At 39.1% G+C, this 19,707-nt stretch overlaps 1 protein-coding gene across 2 annotated transcripts in view; it reads right to left on the bottom strand.

Moving 5' to 3' along the window:
* Window positions 1–439: 439 nt before the first annotated feature.
* Window positions 440–19,707, bottom strand: part of CenB1A (Centaurin beta 1A) — a 243,769-nt gene continuing 224,501 nt past the window's right edge. For both annotated transcript variants that reach the window (XM_071658690.1, XM_071658691.1), the window contains one exon: window positions 440–18,695. In XM_071658690.1, coding sequence (XP_071514791.1) covers window positions 18,551–18,695 — 145 coding nt within the window. In that variant the 3' untranslated portion in view covers window positions 440–18,550. The remainder of the gene's footprint in view (window positions 18,696–19,707) is intronic.

The following is a 19,707-nucleotide window of genomic DNA, read 5'->3' on the forward strand; positions in this document are numbered from 1 at the left end:
AAACGCGGGAGACAGCGACAAAGTATAAAAAAAAAAAAAAAAAAAAAAAAAAAAAAAAAAAAAAAATATATATATATATTATATATATATATATATATATATATATATATATATATATATTATATATATTTTTTTTTTGCTTTGTCACTGTCTCCCGCATTTGCGAGGTAGCGCATGGAAACAGACGAAAGAAATGGCCCAACTCACCCCCATACACATGTATATACATACGTCCACACACGCAAATATACATACCTACACAGTTTTCCATGGTTTACCTCAGACGCTTCACATGCCCTGATTCAATCCACTGACAGCACGTCAACCCCGGTATACCACATCGATCCAATTCACTCTATTCCTTGCCCGCCTTTCACCCTCCTGCATGTTCAGGCCCCGATCACTCAAAAACTTTTTCACTCCATCTTTCCACCTCCAATTTGGTCTCCCACTTCTCCTCGTTCCCTCCACCTCCGACACATATATCCTCTTGGTCAATCTTTCCTCACTCATTCTCTCCATGTGCCCAAACCATTTCAAAACACCCTCTTCTGCTCTCTCAACCACACTCTTTTTATTTCCACACATCTCTCTTACCCTTACATTACTTACTCGATCAAACCACCTCACACCACACATTGTCCTTAAACATCTTATTTCCAGCACATCCACCCTCCTGCGCACAACTCTAACCATAGCCCATGCCTCGCAACCATACAACATTGTTGGAACCACTATTCCTTCAAACATACCCATTTTTGCTTTCCGAGATAATGTTCTCGACTTCCACACATTCTTCAAGGCTCCCAGGATTTTCACCCCCTCCCCCACCCTATGATTCACTTCCGCTTCCATGGTTCCATCCGCTGCCAGATCCACTCCCAGATATCTAAAACACTTTACTTCCTCCAGTTTTTCTCCATTCAAACTTACCTCCCAATTGACTTGACCCTCAACCCTACTGTACCTAATAACCTTGCCTTTATTCACATTTACTCTTAACTTTCTTCTTTCACACACTTTACCATACTCAGTCACCAGCTTCTGCAGTTTCTCACATGAATCAGCCACCAGTGCTGTATCATCAGCGAACAACAACTGACTCACTTCCCAAGCTCTCTCATCCACAATAGACTTCATACTTGCCCCTCTTTCCAAAACTCTTGCATTCACCTCCCTAGCAACCCCATCCATAAACAAATTAAACAACCATGGAGACATCACACACCCCTGCCGCAAACCTACATTCACTTAGAACCAATCACTTTCCTCTCTTCTTACACGTACACATGCCTTACATCCTCGATAAAAACTTTTCACTGCTTCTAACAACTTGCCTCCCACACCATATATTCTTAATACCTTCCACAGAGCATCTCTATCAACTCTATCATATGCCTTCTCCAGATCCATAAATTCTACATACAAATCCATTTGCTTTTCTAAGTATTTCTCACATACATTCAGCTTTTATCACTGCCTATAATTACTGCAAGCATGTTATTTGTGAGGTGAAGCATTTCATTATTCAAAGGAAGTGCGATAACCTCGCCTCATCATCCACTGTTAGGTCTTTCAGGTCTTTAGCTAAGGGCATCTCTAACAACTGTCACTCTACCTTTCCTTCACTCTTCTGTTCTGATGGTACTATAACTCTCTCTCTCCCATACACAAAGCAACTCTTTGGTTTCCATTTCTCTTCTAACTCCACTTTGGATGACTAACATTCCTTCACCCCCTGATGCTCTTACTAATCCCATGCCCCTTCTCATAATATCTTTCCGGACTGTCCAAAAAAGCACTTCTTTTTCTGGACACAAGCGAGGCTTATGTTCCTGATGACATCCATCCCTCTATACTGAAAGACTGTGCCTCTGAACTTGTATCTGTGCTTGCTCATCTGTACCATTTCCACTTAAAAACCAAAACTCTTATTTCACCTTGCAAACACACATTGACACATTCTATCCCTAAGAAAGGTGACCATTCTGATCCCTCTTAACATTTCATTGCTCTGACATCTACCATTTCCAAAGGCTTTGAATCCATCCTCAACTCCAATATCCTTAAGCATCTCCAAAATCACAGTCTTCTCTCTGATCACCAGTATGGCTTCCGTAAGGTGAGATCCAGTGGTGATATTCTTTCCTACCTTAATAATGTTTGGTCATCATCCCTGAGAGGTTTTGGGAAGTCATGTGTAGTTGCCCTTGGTATATCTAAGGCTTTTGACAAGGTGCAGCATCAATGTCTCATCTCTATTCTTCCCTCTTTTGGTTTACCTCCCACACTTTGCTCCTTCATATCTAGCTTCCTCTCCAGCCGATCTATCTCTGTGATTGTTGATGGATCAGCCTACCCTATTTCCTCCATCAACAGTGGTGTCCCTCAAGGACCTGTCCTGTCCCCTACACTTTTTTTCTCTAATGATTTCCTTTCCTCCATAATTAATCTAATGCACTCATAGGTAGATGACTCAACACTGCATCTATCCACATCCTTCAATTCTGCTCCCTCTTCTCACTTGAATTGCATCTCATCTTGACACATCTTTCTCATTAAACTTGGACTTGGACAGGATATCTCTGTGGGGTAGACAAAATATTGTTAAGTTTAATGCCTCCAAGACCCAATTTCTACCTATCTCTCAGTCAAAAACTCCTCACAACTCTCATCTCTCCTTTGATGGTTCTGTAATTCCACCTCGACTCAGTGAACATACATGATATTACTGTAAAGTCCACTCTTTCATGGAATAGCCAAGTCTGCCTCTGAGAAACTGGGTGTCCTGTTTAAATGTTGAAGCTTCTTCTCATCTGAACAGTTGCTCCATTTATACAAGGGATTGATTCATCCTTGTATGGAGTACTGCTCTCACATCTGGGGTGGTTCTAGCTCTGTATCCTTACTTGACAGAATCAAGTCAAAGCGGTCCGATGTATAAACTGTCCCCAGCTAACAAAGTTGGTTCACTTTCCCTCTTCTATAGGTACTACTTTGGATTTTGCTCCCAAGAGCTGGCTTCTTGTGTGCCCCAACACTAGCTAGACCACACAATACACAGCAAGCTGCTGCATCACATGAATCTTGTGTGGCCATTGGTAACTCAAGGGTGGGCCATTTTGATACCTATTTCTTTCCCTACATGCCGAAGCTTTGCAACTCTCTACCTTCTCACGTCTTTCCTATTACCTATGACCTGGCACTTTTCAAGACAGGTCTTTCACTTCCTCAAAATTTCATAAATACTTTTCCTTGTCTTTTCTTTTTCCATTCCATAATTCTCTATTTCAATGAAGGCCTGGCCTTGATGTGGACTTTTGTCCATGACTTGAGCCTTTAAAAAAAAAAAAAAAAAAAAAAAACTGCTCCCTTATGAATCTTTTCTTAGGACCAGTTTACTTAGATATAAATATCTTTATCAGTTTTAACAGGGTTTCATGAAATTGTTGCTGACCAGCAGACCATGATGAGTCCTTGAAACACTCCCTAAGACTGTAGCTTCATCAAAATATCCGACCTGATTCATGGATTAGCATTATTCTTTATTTTCATACTTAATTGAACTCTTGGTAAGGCTGTTGTGTTGTCTCAATACTTTGCAAAGGCTGCAGATACAGCATCAAAACATCTATCTTTACTTATAGATCAACAATTTTCTGACTTTTGTATACACATAGGTACGATAAAAACAATGCCCTTTTTCATATTTACATTTATTTCTCGTTTTCTTTATTTACTAATTCAGTCATATATATGGTAAATGACTGCCCCACTTCCTATGTTATACCACCATATCAAATCAGTCTGCAAATGGTTGAGTTTTACTGCTTAATCCTTCTAGTCTTTTCCATGATTTAGTTTTAATAAGCCATTTAAGTTTTGTTTATTAGTATGATATATAGCATAAATAACTGTACAGGTAGGTAATAATGTTATTACTGGTAAGTACTGGGAAATAAATAGATGAAACCAACAAACAGTAATTCACTCGAGGATTTCATCGACTAGGGTTTTCGTATTTACATTGATCCACTTCTTAAATCAATTATTCATAAACATATATATACATTTCATTTTAGGGTCATCTGGTGACCAAGGTGTCAAACTAGGAGGTTTAGGCTTTAGTTTAATACTGGTGACCATACCCCCCTAGGCCAAACCATATGCATATACAAGGTGAAGGGTGACCTCAGAAGCCATTTTTTTTAAGAAAAAAGTGTGTCTTACATACCATGAAATACAGAACAAATATCTAGATATAAATTCTAAAAATCTAAAATTTGCATATGAAAGTCTTGGTATTAACCATGACCTTTTGAAAATCTCCTGCTCAAGTAGAGTGGACGTGGAGAAAGGGGAGATCAAATTGAAAAAGCAAGGCTAGAATGAACAAGATTGATTATTTGGGGCCTAACCACGCAGGAGGGTAAAAGTAATGGAGGGGCTAGAGTGAACTGGTGTGATATGGTAAATAAGAGATGATGTGCTGTCAACAAACTGAATCAGGGAATATGAAGCAGCCAGGGAAAACCAGGTAAAGGTCTGCAAGGCCTGGTTGTAGATGGGGCTGTTTTCAATGCAATACACATGACAGCTAGAGAATCAATGTGGGCAAATGAGGCCTTTTCTTTGTCTGTTCCTAAAGCTACCTCATTATGTATATTAAATCGTATGAAAGAAAGATAGACAAATGTGTTACAAATATATGGTGTGGGAAAAGGGCTATCAGAGAAAGTGAATAGCTTTTATCCAAGTATGGGGTATGTGTGTGAGTGGGAAGATAGGAGGGAGAATTGTTCCAGATGAAGGTGGGTCTGTGGCAAGTGTCACCAGGGCTGTTTACCCTGCTTATGTTACATAAAATGGGGTGGTGAGAGGGGTAAATGCAAAGGTCTTGGAGAAAGCAGCAGGTATTCAGTGTATTGGGGGTGAGAGTGCCTGGGAAGCAGGTTAATTGTTGTTTGCTAATGACATTGCCTGATGGCAAATTCAAACGAGAAACAACAAAAAGTTAGTGCCTGAGTCGGACAGTGTGTGTGAAAGGAGAAACCTGAGAGTAAATGTGAAAAGCATGGTTGTTAGGTTTAGCTGTAAAAAGGGATAGGATATTTAGTGTGCATCTGAATGGAGAGAGTGGAGTGTTATAGGCACATGGAAGTGGATATGGCAATGAATGTAACTATGGGAACCAAAATGAGCTATAGGATGAGCGAGGAAGCAAAGTTACTGGGAACAATGATTGTGTGTACAGAAAGGTCACTATTTTTATGGGCAAAGATAGGTATGTTTGATGGTGTACTAGTCTTGTCAGTACTGCATAGATGTGAGGCATGGGCTTTAGGCAAAAATATAAAGAGGTAACTGTGCTGGAAATGAAATGTTGATGAAATCATTGGTATGATGTGGTTTGATCAAGTTATAAAAGAGTAGGAGAGAGATGTAGTAATAAGAAGAGTGTATGCTGAAATGATTTGGACAATAGAGAGAGAGTGAGGAGTGGTTAACAAAGAGGATGCATCAGAAGTGGAGGGAATAAGGAGGGAAAGACTAAAAAGACTTCACTTCCTCCAAATTTTCTCCATTCAAAATCACACCCCAACTAACTTGTCCCTCCACCCTGCTGAACCGAAAAAGCTTATTCACATTTACTCTCAACTTCCTTCTTTCTGACACTTCCAAACTCAGTCACCAACTTCTGCAGTTTCTCACTTAAACCTGCCATAATTGCTGTCATCAGCAAACAACAAATGAGCACACTCTCCCTCTCTCTCTCTTGGAATGGCCATCCCCTTGAGGGAGTTCCCAGAGAGAAAAGGCATCAAAGATACAGATAGATAAACAGATGCACACATCCTTCACTTCTGAAACCACATTGTTCCTCCCCAATCTGTTATTCTAAACATGTCTTTACCCTCTCAAATAACTACTCTCACATACAAATTACAAAGTACACTCAACAAAGTTATACCTAAGTGGTTCGAATATTCGCCATCATCCCCCTTGCCTTTATATAATGGCACTATATGTGCATTCTGTCAATCCTTAGGCAGTTCACCATCATCCACACTTACACTAAAAATCCTAACTAACCAATCAACAGCACAGTCGCCCTCTTTCTCCATAAATTCAACTGCAATACCGTCACTCAAGCAGCTTTGCCACATTTCAGCTTGCAAGGCTTTCAACAACTCTTTTCTCTTCAATAAATCACTCTCCATGACTCTCTCGCATCACATACCATTCCCACCCAAACACCTTACAACTGCCACCCTATCATCGAATGCATTCAACAGTCCTTCAAAATACTCCCTCTTCTCCTCACTTTGCCATTTGCCCCCTTCAAAAATGTTCCCATTTTCTTTCACAATTAACCTCCTTCTAAAACATCTTATTCTACCTAAAGTTTTCTGATAATTACTCACCCCTGCTCTTATTTGCACTCTTTTTCAGACCCTGCACCTTCCTCTTGACCTCCTGCCACTTTCTCATAAACATATCCAAAACACGTGCACTCCTTCCCTATAAATGCTACCCATACACCTCTCAATCTGTTGTTATAGTGGAATGTTGTTTTGGGAGTAATCTATACCCATGTTAAAAGAAGAGGGGGTTACATTCTAGACTAAAAATTTGCCCCATCTAATTCTCATGCATGGATTATAATATACCCATAACATCTTAGCTTACCATCTACATACACACACGGTCATGAAGTAAATTAAGACTGATTCAGCAAATGTCACCAATACATTGGTAAATCAAATGACATATACAAACTTGAGAAACTGATGACCTCAAGTAACTGTTGACCCAAGATTCTTAGGCAAAATATTCTTAATTTAAAATACATCTCATGTAACAGGTGACCTCAGTTTTTCAGAGGCCCAAGAAAGATGAAATATCTAAAAGTTGCTTACTAACCAAAAGAGAAAACTCAAGACAAGAATAACCTACTTACAATTGTAAGCAAATCAAATCGGTTGAAATGCTTATTATATGGTATGGTATATCCAGGACTTATCATGGAATGGGCTGAAGGGTATCAATCAGAACTCACTGCCTAGCACGGTTAAGATGAAAAACATATCTGTATTATGGATATGAATGAAACAGTGATGATATCTTACCTGTTTTACGGTGAAAATGCAACAATATCCTCAACTGCATGGGTAATTGTGATTGGTAAACAAAATGTTACATCATCTGCTGGTGGACCCACTGGTGCCAAGTCATCAAGCTTCAAAAATTTTATTCTAGGCACTTCTGGGGTGCCAACTGCATCACAGAGCGACTTACTTGAGATCAAAAAAATATTTTAGATATTGTACCAAAACTAAAATACAGTTGAACTTTGGCAGAACTTGCTATCTGTGGTGTGGTACACACCAACTTTGCTTTCCACCTAGGAACAATGCTTCCCCAAAGAAATAATGCCTCCTCCCAAGCTATAGGCCTGTTATTATTCTCATGTACAGTTTTCTGTTAATATTTCAATCAAGCAATGTTTCAATAACAAAAATATAAACCCTTGATTTAACGGACCCCAATACAACAAATTTCAGATTTAATTGACAAATAATCAATAATAATTTAGAAAACTGGAAAAAAAGAATCTCAAACACCACACCATGTGCATTTCATATCACACTTGTTTTTGGTAGTGCGGGGTAGCCTTGCTTTGTTTCATTCTCAGTCTGCCTCAAGCTAATGTGCAGTCAGGTTGTACACAGACTGTTTCTGTTATTTCTGAATTGTGACTTCATTTATTAAATGATTTTGTAATCATTACAATTCAAAATGGCATCAAGTGATTGTAAGTAAGAAGTATCCTTTCAAAGGAGAGGGTTGGCATCACCTCTAAGTATCCTTTCAAAGGAGAGGGTTAACATCACCTCTAAGTATCCTTGCAAAGGAGAGGGTTGGCATCATCTCTATCTCAGTCTGATTCCTGCCATCAACTACCCAGTGGGCCCCGCTGCCCAACTATCACACCATGCACTAAACTCTACACCCCCTAACGAGATTTTGGTAACAAAATGTGACATTTCATTACAAACAAAAACAAAACTAAAAACATGAAAACAACAAAATAAAGAATGAAATCAAAATTCGACAAGGCATAAGACAAATATACACAAATCACTGCTCAGCAACAATACACTTCCTTTGCATGTGAGCAGAACTAAAATGAAAAATTAGTGTGTTCACTCTTTATAGGAGCCACCACAAACATAATCTTGCAAGTGCACGGGGCGGTCTCACACAGCGAGGGTGCCACCTGAGGCTGGGTATTGCCAAAACTGGAGGCGAAGCCGCTGTTGGTGGGTATGCCCCTTGACCCAAGGGTGTCATTGGGAATGGCAAAAACCAGGTGTGTAGGTGATGTTGTTTCGCGAAGACAGGTAGCTACTGCCATCCAGCTTCACTGAGCATGTCTATGTGGCTTCACCTCCACTACCATGCCCGATCTGTCCCATGCCTTTGAAGCGATGTCCTGCAAGCAGCCAGGGGTGCCCATGGACAGCTGGGGCAGCGTAGTGGCGTCACCTGCTGGGCTGCCCTGCACACAAGCCTGGCTCTCTGTTATGGCCCATTTTGTTTTGCAGAGCAGTTCTCCATTGCCAGTTTATCAGATAACATTGCCAGAGTGCCGGGACACCATCTAGCAACTGTCTTCCTGTTGCCAGCTGCGCGGGTGACTTATCACCCTCTTACAGGGGTGTTGAATTATTTGAGGACAGCCTGAGTGGCTTTGTTGTTGTGCATGCTACCTCCAACACCCATGTTGCTCCTTAACACCCATTTTGCTGCCTTTACTGCTGCTTCGGCGCATTCATTGGACTGGGGCAAGTGGGCAGAGAAGATGTGGGTCATGATTCCCCATTTTATGTAAAAAGCTTCCGTCTCCTCACTGTCTAGATTGGTTCCCTTGTCTGACGCAATTTCCTTGGGTGTAATGTATCCCATCTCCTGAAAAAGGCGAGCAGCCTTATGATAACAAGGGGTTTTTCCCGTTTAGGTTTGAATTCTATTCACTGTGCCATGTGAGGGGTGCAATGAAAGCAGATAGTCCGTCCTCACTTTATTATAAAGGAGTATCCTTTCACAGGAGAGGGGTGGCATCATCTCAGTCTGACTCCTGCCTCCAACTGCCCAGCGAGTGTTCCAAAACTGCTGGGTGCCTGTCCCCCCCAACTATCATACCACACACAAAACCCTAGAGTGATAGAGGAATTAAAAGAAAGCATGTGAACTTAAATGTGACACTGAAATAGGTTACATTCGATTTCAAGGACTTTCAGCAGTAATGGACACCCCTTCAACCCAATTAGTCCATTAAATCAAGGGCTTACTGTACAATAAAATCATCAATAAGCTTTTGAAGATACACATAAGCTATGTTTTGTCAACACTACTGTAACAATTTCACTCACCACATTACTCAAACATTACAGAACATCTTCACATCTCACCACGGCCCACACTGAATTCACATGAGGTTAGGTTGGGCACCACATTCCTCAGGTGTAACTTTGTTCCTTAGGTAGTTGTGGGTCAGGCAAGGGGCCCTGTTCTCTTAGAATTGTTCAAACACATGAAGATGTCTTGGAAAACAAAAGAAACCTTGGAAATATGTTCTTTTATTTTTCCTCTGTTATGAAAATTTTGCTTACCCCAAGATAAAATTGTGGATCAGCATTACCACAGTACTTGTTAACAAATGCATCAGTCATATCACACTCACTGTCTGCAGAGTAGTGTGTGCCACCTATGCTTCATGCTAGGAACACTGCTTCCTTCAAGGAACACTTCTTTCCCCAAAGGAACACTGCTTCTTCCCTGGATAAGGGTCTGTTGTTTTCCTGAAGCTCAGTTCTCAGTTAATAACTCACGTAAGCAAAGTTTCAATAACAGTAAAATCATCCTTAGGCTTTCGAAGATAAACATAAGGTGTGGTTTGTCAACATTACACTAACCACTTCACTTACCACATTACTCTTAAATATAGTACAGCTTCATAACTCACAGTAGTCTAAACTGAATTCACATGAGTCTGGGTTGGGCATCATGTTCCTTAGGTACCGGTGAGTCAGACTAAGAGCCCTATTCCATTTTTTCGTGCTTGATTGCTGTTTCCTGCATTAGCATGGTAACACCAGGAAATATATATTATATTCATTATACTTTGTTGCTGTCTCCCGCGTTAGCGAGGTAGCGCAAGGAAACAGATGAAAGAATGGCCCAACCCACCCACATACACATGTATATACACACAAGTCCACACATGCACACCTATACATCTCAACATATACATATATATACACATACAGACACATACATATATACACATGTACATAATTCATACCGTCTGCCCCCATTCACCCCCATCGCCACCCAGCCACACACGAAATGCCCCCCCCAACCATGTGCACGAGGTAGCGCTAGGAAAAGACAACAAAGGCCACATTCACTCACACTTAGTCTCTAGCTGTCATGTATAATGCACCGAAACCACAGCTCCCTTTCCACATCCAGGCCCCACAAAACTTTCCATGGTTTACCCCAGACGCTTCACATGCCCTGGTTCAATCCACTGACAGTACGTCCATCCCGGTATACCACATCGTTCCAATTCACTCTATGCCTTGCATGCCCTTCACCCTTCTGTATGTTCAGGCCCCGATCGCTCAAAATCTTTTTCACTCCATCCTTCCGCCTCCAATTAGGTCTCCCACTTCTTGTTCCCTCCACCTCTGACAAATATATTCTCTTTGTCAATCTTTCCTCACCCATTCTCTCCATGTGACCAAACCATTTTAATACATCCTTTTCTGCTCTCTCAACCACACTCTTTTTATTACCACACATCTCTCTTACCCTTTCATTACTTACTCGATCAAACCACCTCACACCACATATTGTCCTCAAGCATCTCATTTCCAACACATCCGCCCTCCTTTGCACAACCCTATCTATAGCACATGCCTCGCAACCATATAACATAGCTGGAACTACTATTCCTTCAAACAAAATAATAGATGAATATAATATTCTTTTGTAATTATCCCTGAAGGCCTTGGAAAACAGACAAAAGCTTGGAAAGATGTTCTTCAATTTTTCCTGTGAGTTATGAAGATTCCACCTAACCTATGGTAACGTGAATCAATATCATCACAGTACGTGTTATCTAATGCAAGTCATTACACACGCTGTCTGTTGAGTGGTGTACCAGTAAAGTGCACCACCTTCACATTTCACTAAGGAACACTGCTTCTCACAAAGAATAGTGCTTCCCTTAAAGGAATGCAGCTTCTTCCCTAGCTATGGGTCTATTGTTTTTCTAAAGTGTAGCTTTCTTTTTAAAACTTAAATAATCATCCTTAACAAGAATGCAGGTGATGAGAGATTGAGGTAGGTGGTGATGGAGTGGAATGGGGGTGGAGTGAATGTTTGTCAAACCTTCCAAATTAAGTTTACCCATGTCTGTATTGATATTTATGTGTTTAGCCATTATAGTACCCATTTCAATGTTTTCAAGTTATGTAGATCTAAGTTTTATGACACAATAAGTATATGAAAATGATTTATTTTTTAATTGGATGACCATCAGTGGCTGGAGTGGGATGTACTTCTAATGTTATTTTGTTTTCATATCATTATAAAAGGCATTATAATTGCAAAACCTTACAGTTCATTTAAATATTTCATTATCAATTGAAAAGAATGTCAAAATATAATACAAATTTTCTTCAAATCTGTTCTGTGGGGACCCCTATATATAAGTACACATGTGAAAATAAATATGTGCAGTGGCCTGTGGAAACCATGAAAAAATCTGTAGGGCCTGGTTGTGGATAGTGGGGCTGTGAGTTTGGTGCGTTGCACATGACAGCTAGATAATGGATGTGAGTGAATGTGACCTTTTTTTGTCCATTTCTGACACTTGCTCTATTGCAAAAAATAGCAGAGAAGATTAATAAGGTATACTTATCTATAAATCTATATCTCTGATGCACATTCCCTCTGAAAACTCCCATCAAATGGGTGGCCACAGCAAAGTTTCTCTAATCATCCCTGTCCTTACATACCTCCCTCACTTACACCGTTCTAAACATTCTTCTCCCATTTCTTTCCCTCTAGTACTCTTCCACTCTATTTCCTCATTACAAGTCTTTCTCTCACACCAACCCCTTTAATTGTAATATCACATACTCTCCATCTTACATTCTTTCCACACACTTAAACCACTTCACTGTATTCTGTTTCACTCACTCTACCATTCACCCTCTGCATTCTCTGCCATACTAAATCTCTCATATACCCCCTAATTACTTTACTCATTCCATCTAGTCATACCACATGCTACTCTCAAATAACATTTTTTCATACTTTTCCACCATTTCCTGTATCAATGACACTAGTGCCGGGAACAGACAAATAAATATCCTAATTCACTCACATTCATACTCTGTCATGTATATTGCATTGAAATCACAGCCTCCTACCTACACAAGGCCCTATAAATCTTTCTGTGATTTAATCAACCATTTCATATGCCCTGGTTCCGCCCACTGACAACAGAGTCTCCTATGTATACCAACTCACTCCAGTTCTAACTATCACTACCATGCCTCACACCCTCCTGCAAGTTCAGGCCTTGAATCTTAAAAGCATTTTTCACTCCATCATTCTACCTCCTAGGCTCCCCCATTATCCTTGTTCCCTCCACTTCTGACATGTATACCTTCTTTTCATCCTCTCCATATGTCCAGACCATATCAGCATACCTAATTCAGCTCTCTTGTACATATTTCTCTAACTACCATATCTCTTTCCTACCTTACCATTTCATATTCAATCAACCCACACCACATAATGTCCTCCAGCAATTTTGCTCCAAAAAATTCAACATTTTCAAATTTTTGCCTGAAGCCCATACCTTGCATCCATACAGTACTGATAGGACTAATATACTAGCCTACATACCCATTTTTGCCCTTGAAGACAAAGCCTCTCTTTTCACATATTCAATGTGCCTAAGACCTTTGCCCCTCACCTATCCAATATCTCACTTTTGCTCCCATGGTTCCCTCCACTGCAATATCCATTCCCAGGTATCTAAAGCACTTCACTTCCTTCAAGTACAATTCAAATGCACACTCCAAATATCTTGTCCCTTTTCACTGCTAAACCTAATAACCTTGCTTTTAATCACAATCACTCTCAACTTTCTCCTTTCACACAACCTCCCAAATTCAGAAACCAACTTCTGCAATCTTACTCGAATCTGCCATCAGCAAACAGGAACTGATTCACCTCCCTGCCCCTAAAGTACTGCACACCTATTGCTCTCCAGGACCCATACAATTACCTCCCTTACTATTCCATCCAGTCATATTAATCCCTTAAAGTCTATAGACGTACATACACATAGGCTGTATGATGCCTCAAGTTTTGTGCCTCTACTTCAAGGCCACACAATGTGCCTAGGTGGTGGCTGAGGTGGCACCGCATCAAATTTCTTGTATTCATTCATCTTCAAACAATGCCATTTTTGTGAGTTATAATATTCTAGTGAAGAAATAGATGGCTTTCAACAAGATTTAGAGGGCTAGGCAGATGATGATCTATGTTTACATCCCATGTGCATCTAACTCTTTCAGCATTAAAAGTTGACCAAAATGAGGAAGATTTTCTGACAAAAGTAGAGGCAGTGTTGCCAGCCCTTGCCACACCTCAGATGGTAATTTTGAAATCATTATGGTTTTGCTATCATTATAGAATTAGCAATGATTAACATTCATAATAATGTGAAAAGATTTATTATAAACAAAACATAATAATAATCAGTAAGGATTTTTCAGTGTAAGTAAAATAAACGATAAAATGGATACCGTGGCTACTTGACACTCGGGCATTACTCCCACACTTTTTGGCATATTGTGCAGAAATATCTATAGAACTTTTACACATTATCACAGTGAAGGTAATAGATAAAACATCTTTCTGCAGGGGTTTTCATCTCTGTTATATGAACATCTAGAAATTGTAAGATAAAATGCATTTCCTAAACAAGTTAAAAAGGTTAATTTTGAGGTTATAAAAGAAAACTTAGAATAACATTATAGGGTTAAACAGCCATGGGAAACATCTTGCATCCTTTCTGCAGATTCACTTTCACCAAGAACCACTCACCCTTTTCCTCATGAGAACAACTCCAAACCAAACAACACCCTCACTAACCTAATCATTGAAAGGCAAATTGCCACTCTTCCTCAACACAATAAACCAACTCTGACAAATGTTAACTTCTAACCCATTTCAATAACATCCCTTTTCCCAAAGAATACACAGAAATACTCATAGGACATTACTCAAAAATCAGCCATAAAACAACCTTACTCATAACAGGAATTATGAAAAACCTACCCAAAATCCATCTGGAATCACCTGCTCACTCATCCTTCACTCCCACTGTGCAAGCAATGCAATTGAACAATGCTCCTGCAACAGCCCTTTTACAACATATTAAACTCTCGCATAAAACACATTAGCCCAATTGTATAATCAAAGAACTTACAGATATCTTTAACCATTCCTGCTTACACAAGAAAATCCCTTACATCTGAAAACTTGCCAACATAAAACCAATCTTAAAACCCTCCAAACCAACCAACTCCCCCTCCTCCTTCCATGAAAATCCAGCAAGTAAGTTGGAACAATTATTTAATGCAATACTGGGTAATCTCCTTCCATGAAAATCCAGCAAGTAAGTTGGAACAATTATTTAATGCAATACTGGGTAATCTTATTCATTTCATTTCATTTATCATCAATCAGAACCAATATCTATGGACGAGTTCGGGTGTTACCCAGTACCTTTCTAAAGTCTCCTGAAGCCTCAGGTTGTACTACTTCCAGTAACAGGGAAATGTAGGTTCCTTTGGAGTGAAAAGTTCTCTATTGAGACAGTACTCCTAATAATACAGCCCAACAAAGGCGACTTTTCACCTGCAGTGTAATCTCAAGCAAAAAGAGTCCACTAATGCCTACCTACTGATCTGAGAAAGTTAAACAAAGTAACCACAGAAACATTCACAAGATTAGACTGATGGTTGAAGACAATACCAAAGAAAACCTAGAAGAGATAACCATACAAGAGAAGTAACAGCTCAAGAAAACAAAAATGTGCAACAAGCAGGACAAATGAGGGGATGAGTGGAGGCAGTCAAGAAAAATGCTGTTCGTCAATATACAAGTCAAATAGTGAACACAATGCACTAAACCTGCTACCATGGCAAAATCTCATCATAGTTATTCGTAGATAGGTACCCTTTAGCACTTCTGTCTCCAGTATGCAAACTCTGAGAAAAACTTATCAACATCAGAATGAAGTAAAATATCCCACTCTCACCTGCACAACATTTCTTAAAACCCAACCACTTCACCACAACACTAAACACTGACATCACACAACACATTCTAGATAGTTTCATCCAAGATCAACCTCAGTCCCATACAACATCAGTGGAAATAAATGACGACAAAGCATTCAACACATCTCAATACAAATTACAACACATCACCCACCGCAAGAATAACAAAAAGTGTTCAGACAACTTCATTGCTGACTGCCATGCCACACTCACTCACAATAGCTTTGCCTCTAAAATACTTAAAACTCCACACTGGGGTTCCCAAGAAGTAGTTCTTTCTCCAAACCTCTTAAATCTCTTCTTACAAGACCTCCTATTACCTCCAGCAAACCACATGAAAGTCCTCTCATATGTAAATGACCTCCCAAATACATCATAACATCTGACAAAACAGTGGCAACAACAAACATGCAGCACTACATTACACAACCGGAATGATGGTTTAACCAGATCAGAATGTCTGCATCTCTAAAGGAGTCTTCAATTACTCTTTAAACCTTGGACAAACATGAATCCTGCTTACAGCCTCCAGTCACCTTGAATGGACAATCACTCCAATTCAACAAAACACCATCCATTCTGGGCATCAAGGACAATAAATACAACATTCACTCACCACATCACTAACATTAACACAAAAGCAACGTACAAAGTAAATATACTCAAACATATTGGCACATGTTTTGGACAAGAAAAAGAGTCCCTTTGCTTCTTCTAAAACAATTTCATTTGTTCTGCCCTAAATTACACTGCATCTGCATGGTCTTCCATCCTTTCAAAAGCAAATATAATAAAGCTACAAACCACACACAACAAAGCACTCAAAACAATTACTGGCTGCCTTGCAACCACACAAACTCACTACCTACACTATAAAACAATGATTTTACTAATACAATCCAACCTTAACATGCTCAGCACTCAATTCTATGCAACAGCACTAGATCCCTCCCACCTAACCAATCCATAACTAGCCACCAACCTTTTAGAAATAAAAACATTAACTCTGCCTCACTTTTCAGCAATTTCTACTCACAGATCCTCTCATCCCCAGCACACGATTGAAATCATCCACAATAAAATAACTTATCAAGCACTAAACAACCACCCTCCCAACTCAGTCTTAAATACCACACTCCCAAGACAAATATGAGTCACACTTTCCGGTCTAGGCTCCAGATATCACCTTCATCTGCATTAATACGAACACCCATTAGCATGTCCCAAGACCCTATGTGTCCATAATTCCAGTACCACAGTGAGGAAACCAAACACTTACTGCTACACTACCCCTTACTCTCCCAACATACACAAGCCATAACTATACTTTATGACCTATGGTCCTGCCCATTGAAAGCAGTCAGCCTTCTGAGTACTGCAGGAATTTCAAAAAGATAAAAAAGAACTCTGGGGCAAGTAAGTGAGCGAGTAAGTACAGTATATATATTTCTAATACAGGGCCATTCTTCGTCCGTTTCCTTGCGCTACCTTGATGACGCGGGAAATAGCGATTAAGCATAATATAAAAAAAATAATATTCATATATATATATATATATATATATATATATATATATATATATATATATATATATATATATATATATATATTATCCCTGGGGTTAGGGGATTAAGAATACTTCCCACATATTCCCAACTCTTCAACAACTATCTTTTTACAAAAAGATGGCAGAGAATCTAAAGCTAATACTGCTATTTATTCTTCCTTTATATATGATCTTGTCCTGCATTCAGCAATATTTTTCCAAGCCTTGGCACGCTCACAAAACAACAATCCTACGGCATATCATTGCAATAGTACTAGTAAATGTTTTAGATAAAATCACAGAACTTTAGCACAAATACATGAACATCTATAGAAGATAAAAATGTTTAGTGGATATGCTGAAGACTTCCACAAATTTCCTTCTAAGCAGTGCTGAAAACATTCTCACCTTTAAAACCAAAGAATATATGGTATGTTCTAAACTCTGAAAAATACATAATCCTGTGGGTACAAATAACAAAATCAATCTTTTTTTACATGAAACAATTTCTTTTAAAACCTTTCAATTTGTTCCTGTAATGTATCAAATACCAAGGTAATTCTACTTTACTCTCTTAGTTTGTTGTGAAATACATCTCAATTATTTTTTTTGTCCCTACGGTAAAACAAGCTTTTTACATAGAATTTCGTCATTGTCCTTGTATGACAATTATAAACTTAAGTGAGTTTACAAGTGATGATACTATTGTCCACTAAAGACATCTTCCATATTCCTATGATAGCACCTCCCAAGCAAGAAGGGTTACTTTATTTCACTTTCATGAACTACTTTCTAAACTGCACCAACTTAGCTGCTATACAGATGGACAAGCTTGATCAGTGACACTAATCCTGAACACTAATAGAATCTAGATAACATAAACATGTATTATTCAACAAACAGTATTTTTAACAAAATTTACATCAGTTTTCTTTTTTATCTGTTTAAATTGCATTTAACAGGTTACACATAAAATGACAGCTTTTCATTTATATGAAAAAAAAAGTTAGTAGCTTTAAAGAAATTATATAAAAATGTTTCAACCGATTATCATACACTCATACTACCATATCTGTCATCAGCAGTACTTTACAGAGGAGAGAAGAGTTGATTCTTGAAATGAGAATCATGTGGGTGCCTGTATCCTCTACAAAGATTTACTATGGGGTAAGTATTGTTAAAATTCATTGTCTCAAGTGAAACAGTATATATGAACAATATAATAACTTTAGAATATTCTACTTCAGTATGTACTGTGCATGTCAAGTCTAGTAAAATTTTTGTTAATGAAAGAGTATGGAACTGAAATGAAAAGGCCCTTTTTGTAATCCTACTAAATTCAAGTAAGCACAACATTCAGCTTCTTAATCAATGACCTGGAAAAAGTTTCACTAAAAAATGACTATCAAAACCTTGATTACAGATGTAAATAGCATCTACTTTATGGCAGTGTCATTATCAATGACTGAAAATAGCAATGACAAACTAATATATGAGGGCATGGCTGAATCCTTTAGCTTATGGGATGATCTAGGGTATCACTGTAATGCAGAGTCTCTGCTATCTAACTCGATGCTTCCTCATTCTGGCGGACTCTGTTGTGGCCCTGATTAACCATCTTCTCTTGGAAGTCCCGTAAGAAATCTGTGAGCATGTTGTTATCTTCTCCATCACGGTCTATGTGCTCACTTAGGCTGGCTACACGTAATCTGTAGAAAAAAAAAGATATTGCAATCTAATATGCAGACGAGATGGCCTAATTATGGCCATGATATATACACTATAAACCCACAAACATACCTGAAGGTATGATTTCTATCTGAATATGTATGCAGATTATGCAAAGGTCATGAGGGAAGTGAGATCAAGGAAAATTACATCAACTTACAAGGAGTTAAACAGACCCCATAATGGGTCTGATACATGATTGATGAAAATATACATACACATTACCCCATGCTGAAGCAGGGAGTAGCAATGCCATTCCCTGTTGGCAAGGTGGCACCAGGAATGGATGAAGGCAAGCAAGTATGAATATGTACAAGTGTATATATGTGTATGTGTATGTGTATATATCATGTATCTATTTTATTTTATATTATACTTTGTCACTGTCTCCCATGTCAGCGAGGTAGCACAAGGAAACAGATGAAAGAATGGCCCAACCCACCCACATACACATGTATATACATACACGCCCACATACGCACATATACATACATATTATGCATATGTAAATATATGTATCATCCCTGGGGATAGGGGAGAAAGAAGACTTCCCATTTATTCCCTGTCTGTCGTAGAAGGCAACTAAAAGGGGAGGGAGCAGGGGGGCTGGAAATCCTCCCCTCCCGTTTTACTTTTTGCAAAAGAAGGAACAGAGAAGGGGCCAAGTGGGGATATTCCCTCTAAGGCTCAGTCCTTTGTTCTTAACGCTACCTCACTAAAGCAGAAAATGGTGAATATGAAAAAATAAATATATATGTATATGTGTGTGTCTTAAATAAAGGGCGTAAGACAAGGGAGCAAATGGGAACTTCAGTGAAGGGCGCAAATGGGGAGGTGATAACAAGTAGTGGTGATGTGAGAAGGAGATGGAGTGAGTATTTTGAAGGTTTGTTGAATGTGTTTGATGATAGAGTGGCAGATATAGGGTGTTTTGGTCGAGGTGGTGTGCAAAGTGAGAGGGTTAAGGAAAATGATTTGGTAAACAGAGAAGAG

This window comes from Panulirus ornatus, chromosome 67, assembly GCF_036320965.1.
Source record: "Panulirus ornatus isolate Po-2019 chromosome 67, ASM3632096v1, whole genome shotgun sequence".
Lineage (NCBI taxonomy): Eukaryota > Metazoa > Arthropoda > Malacostraca > Decapoda > Palinuridae > Panulirus > Panulirus ornatus.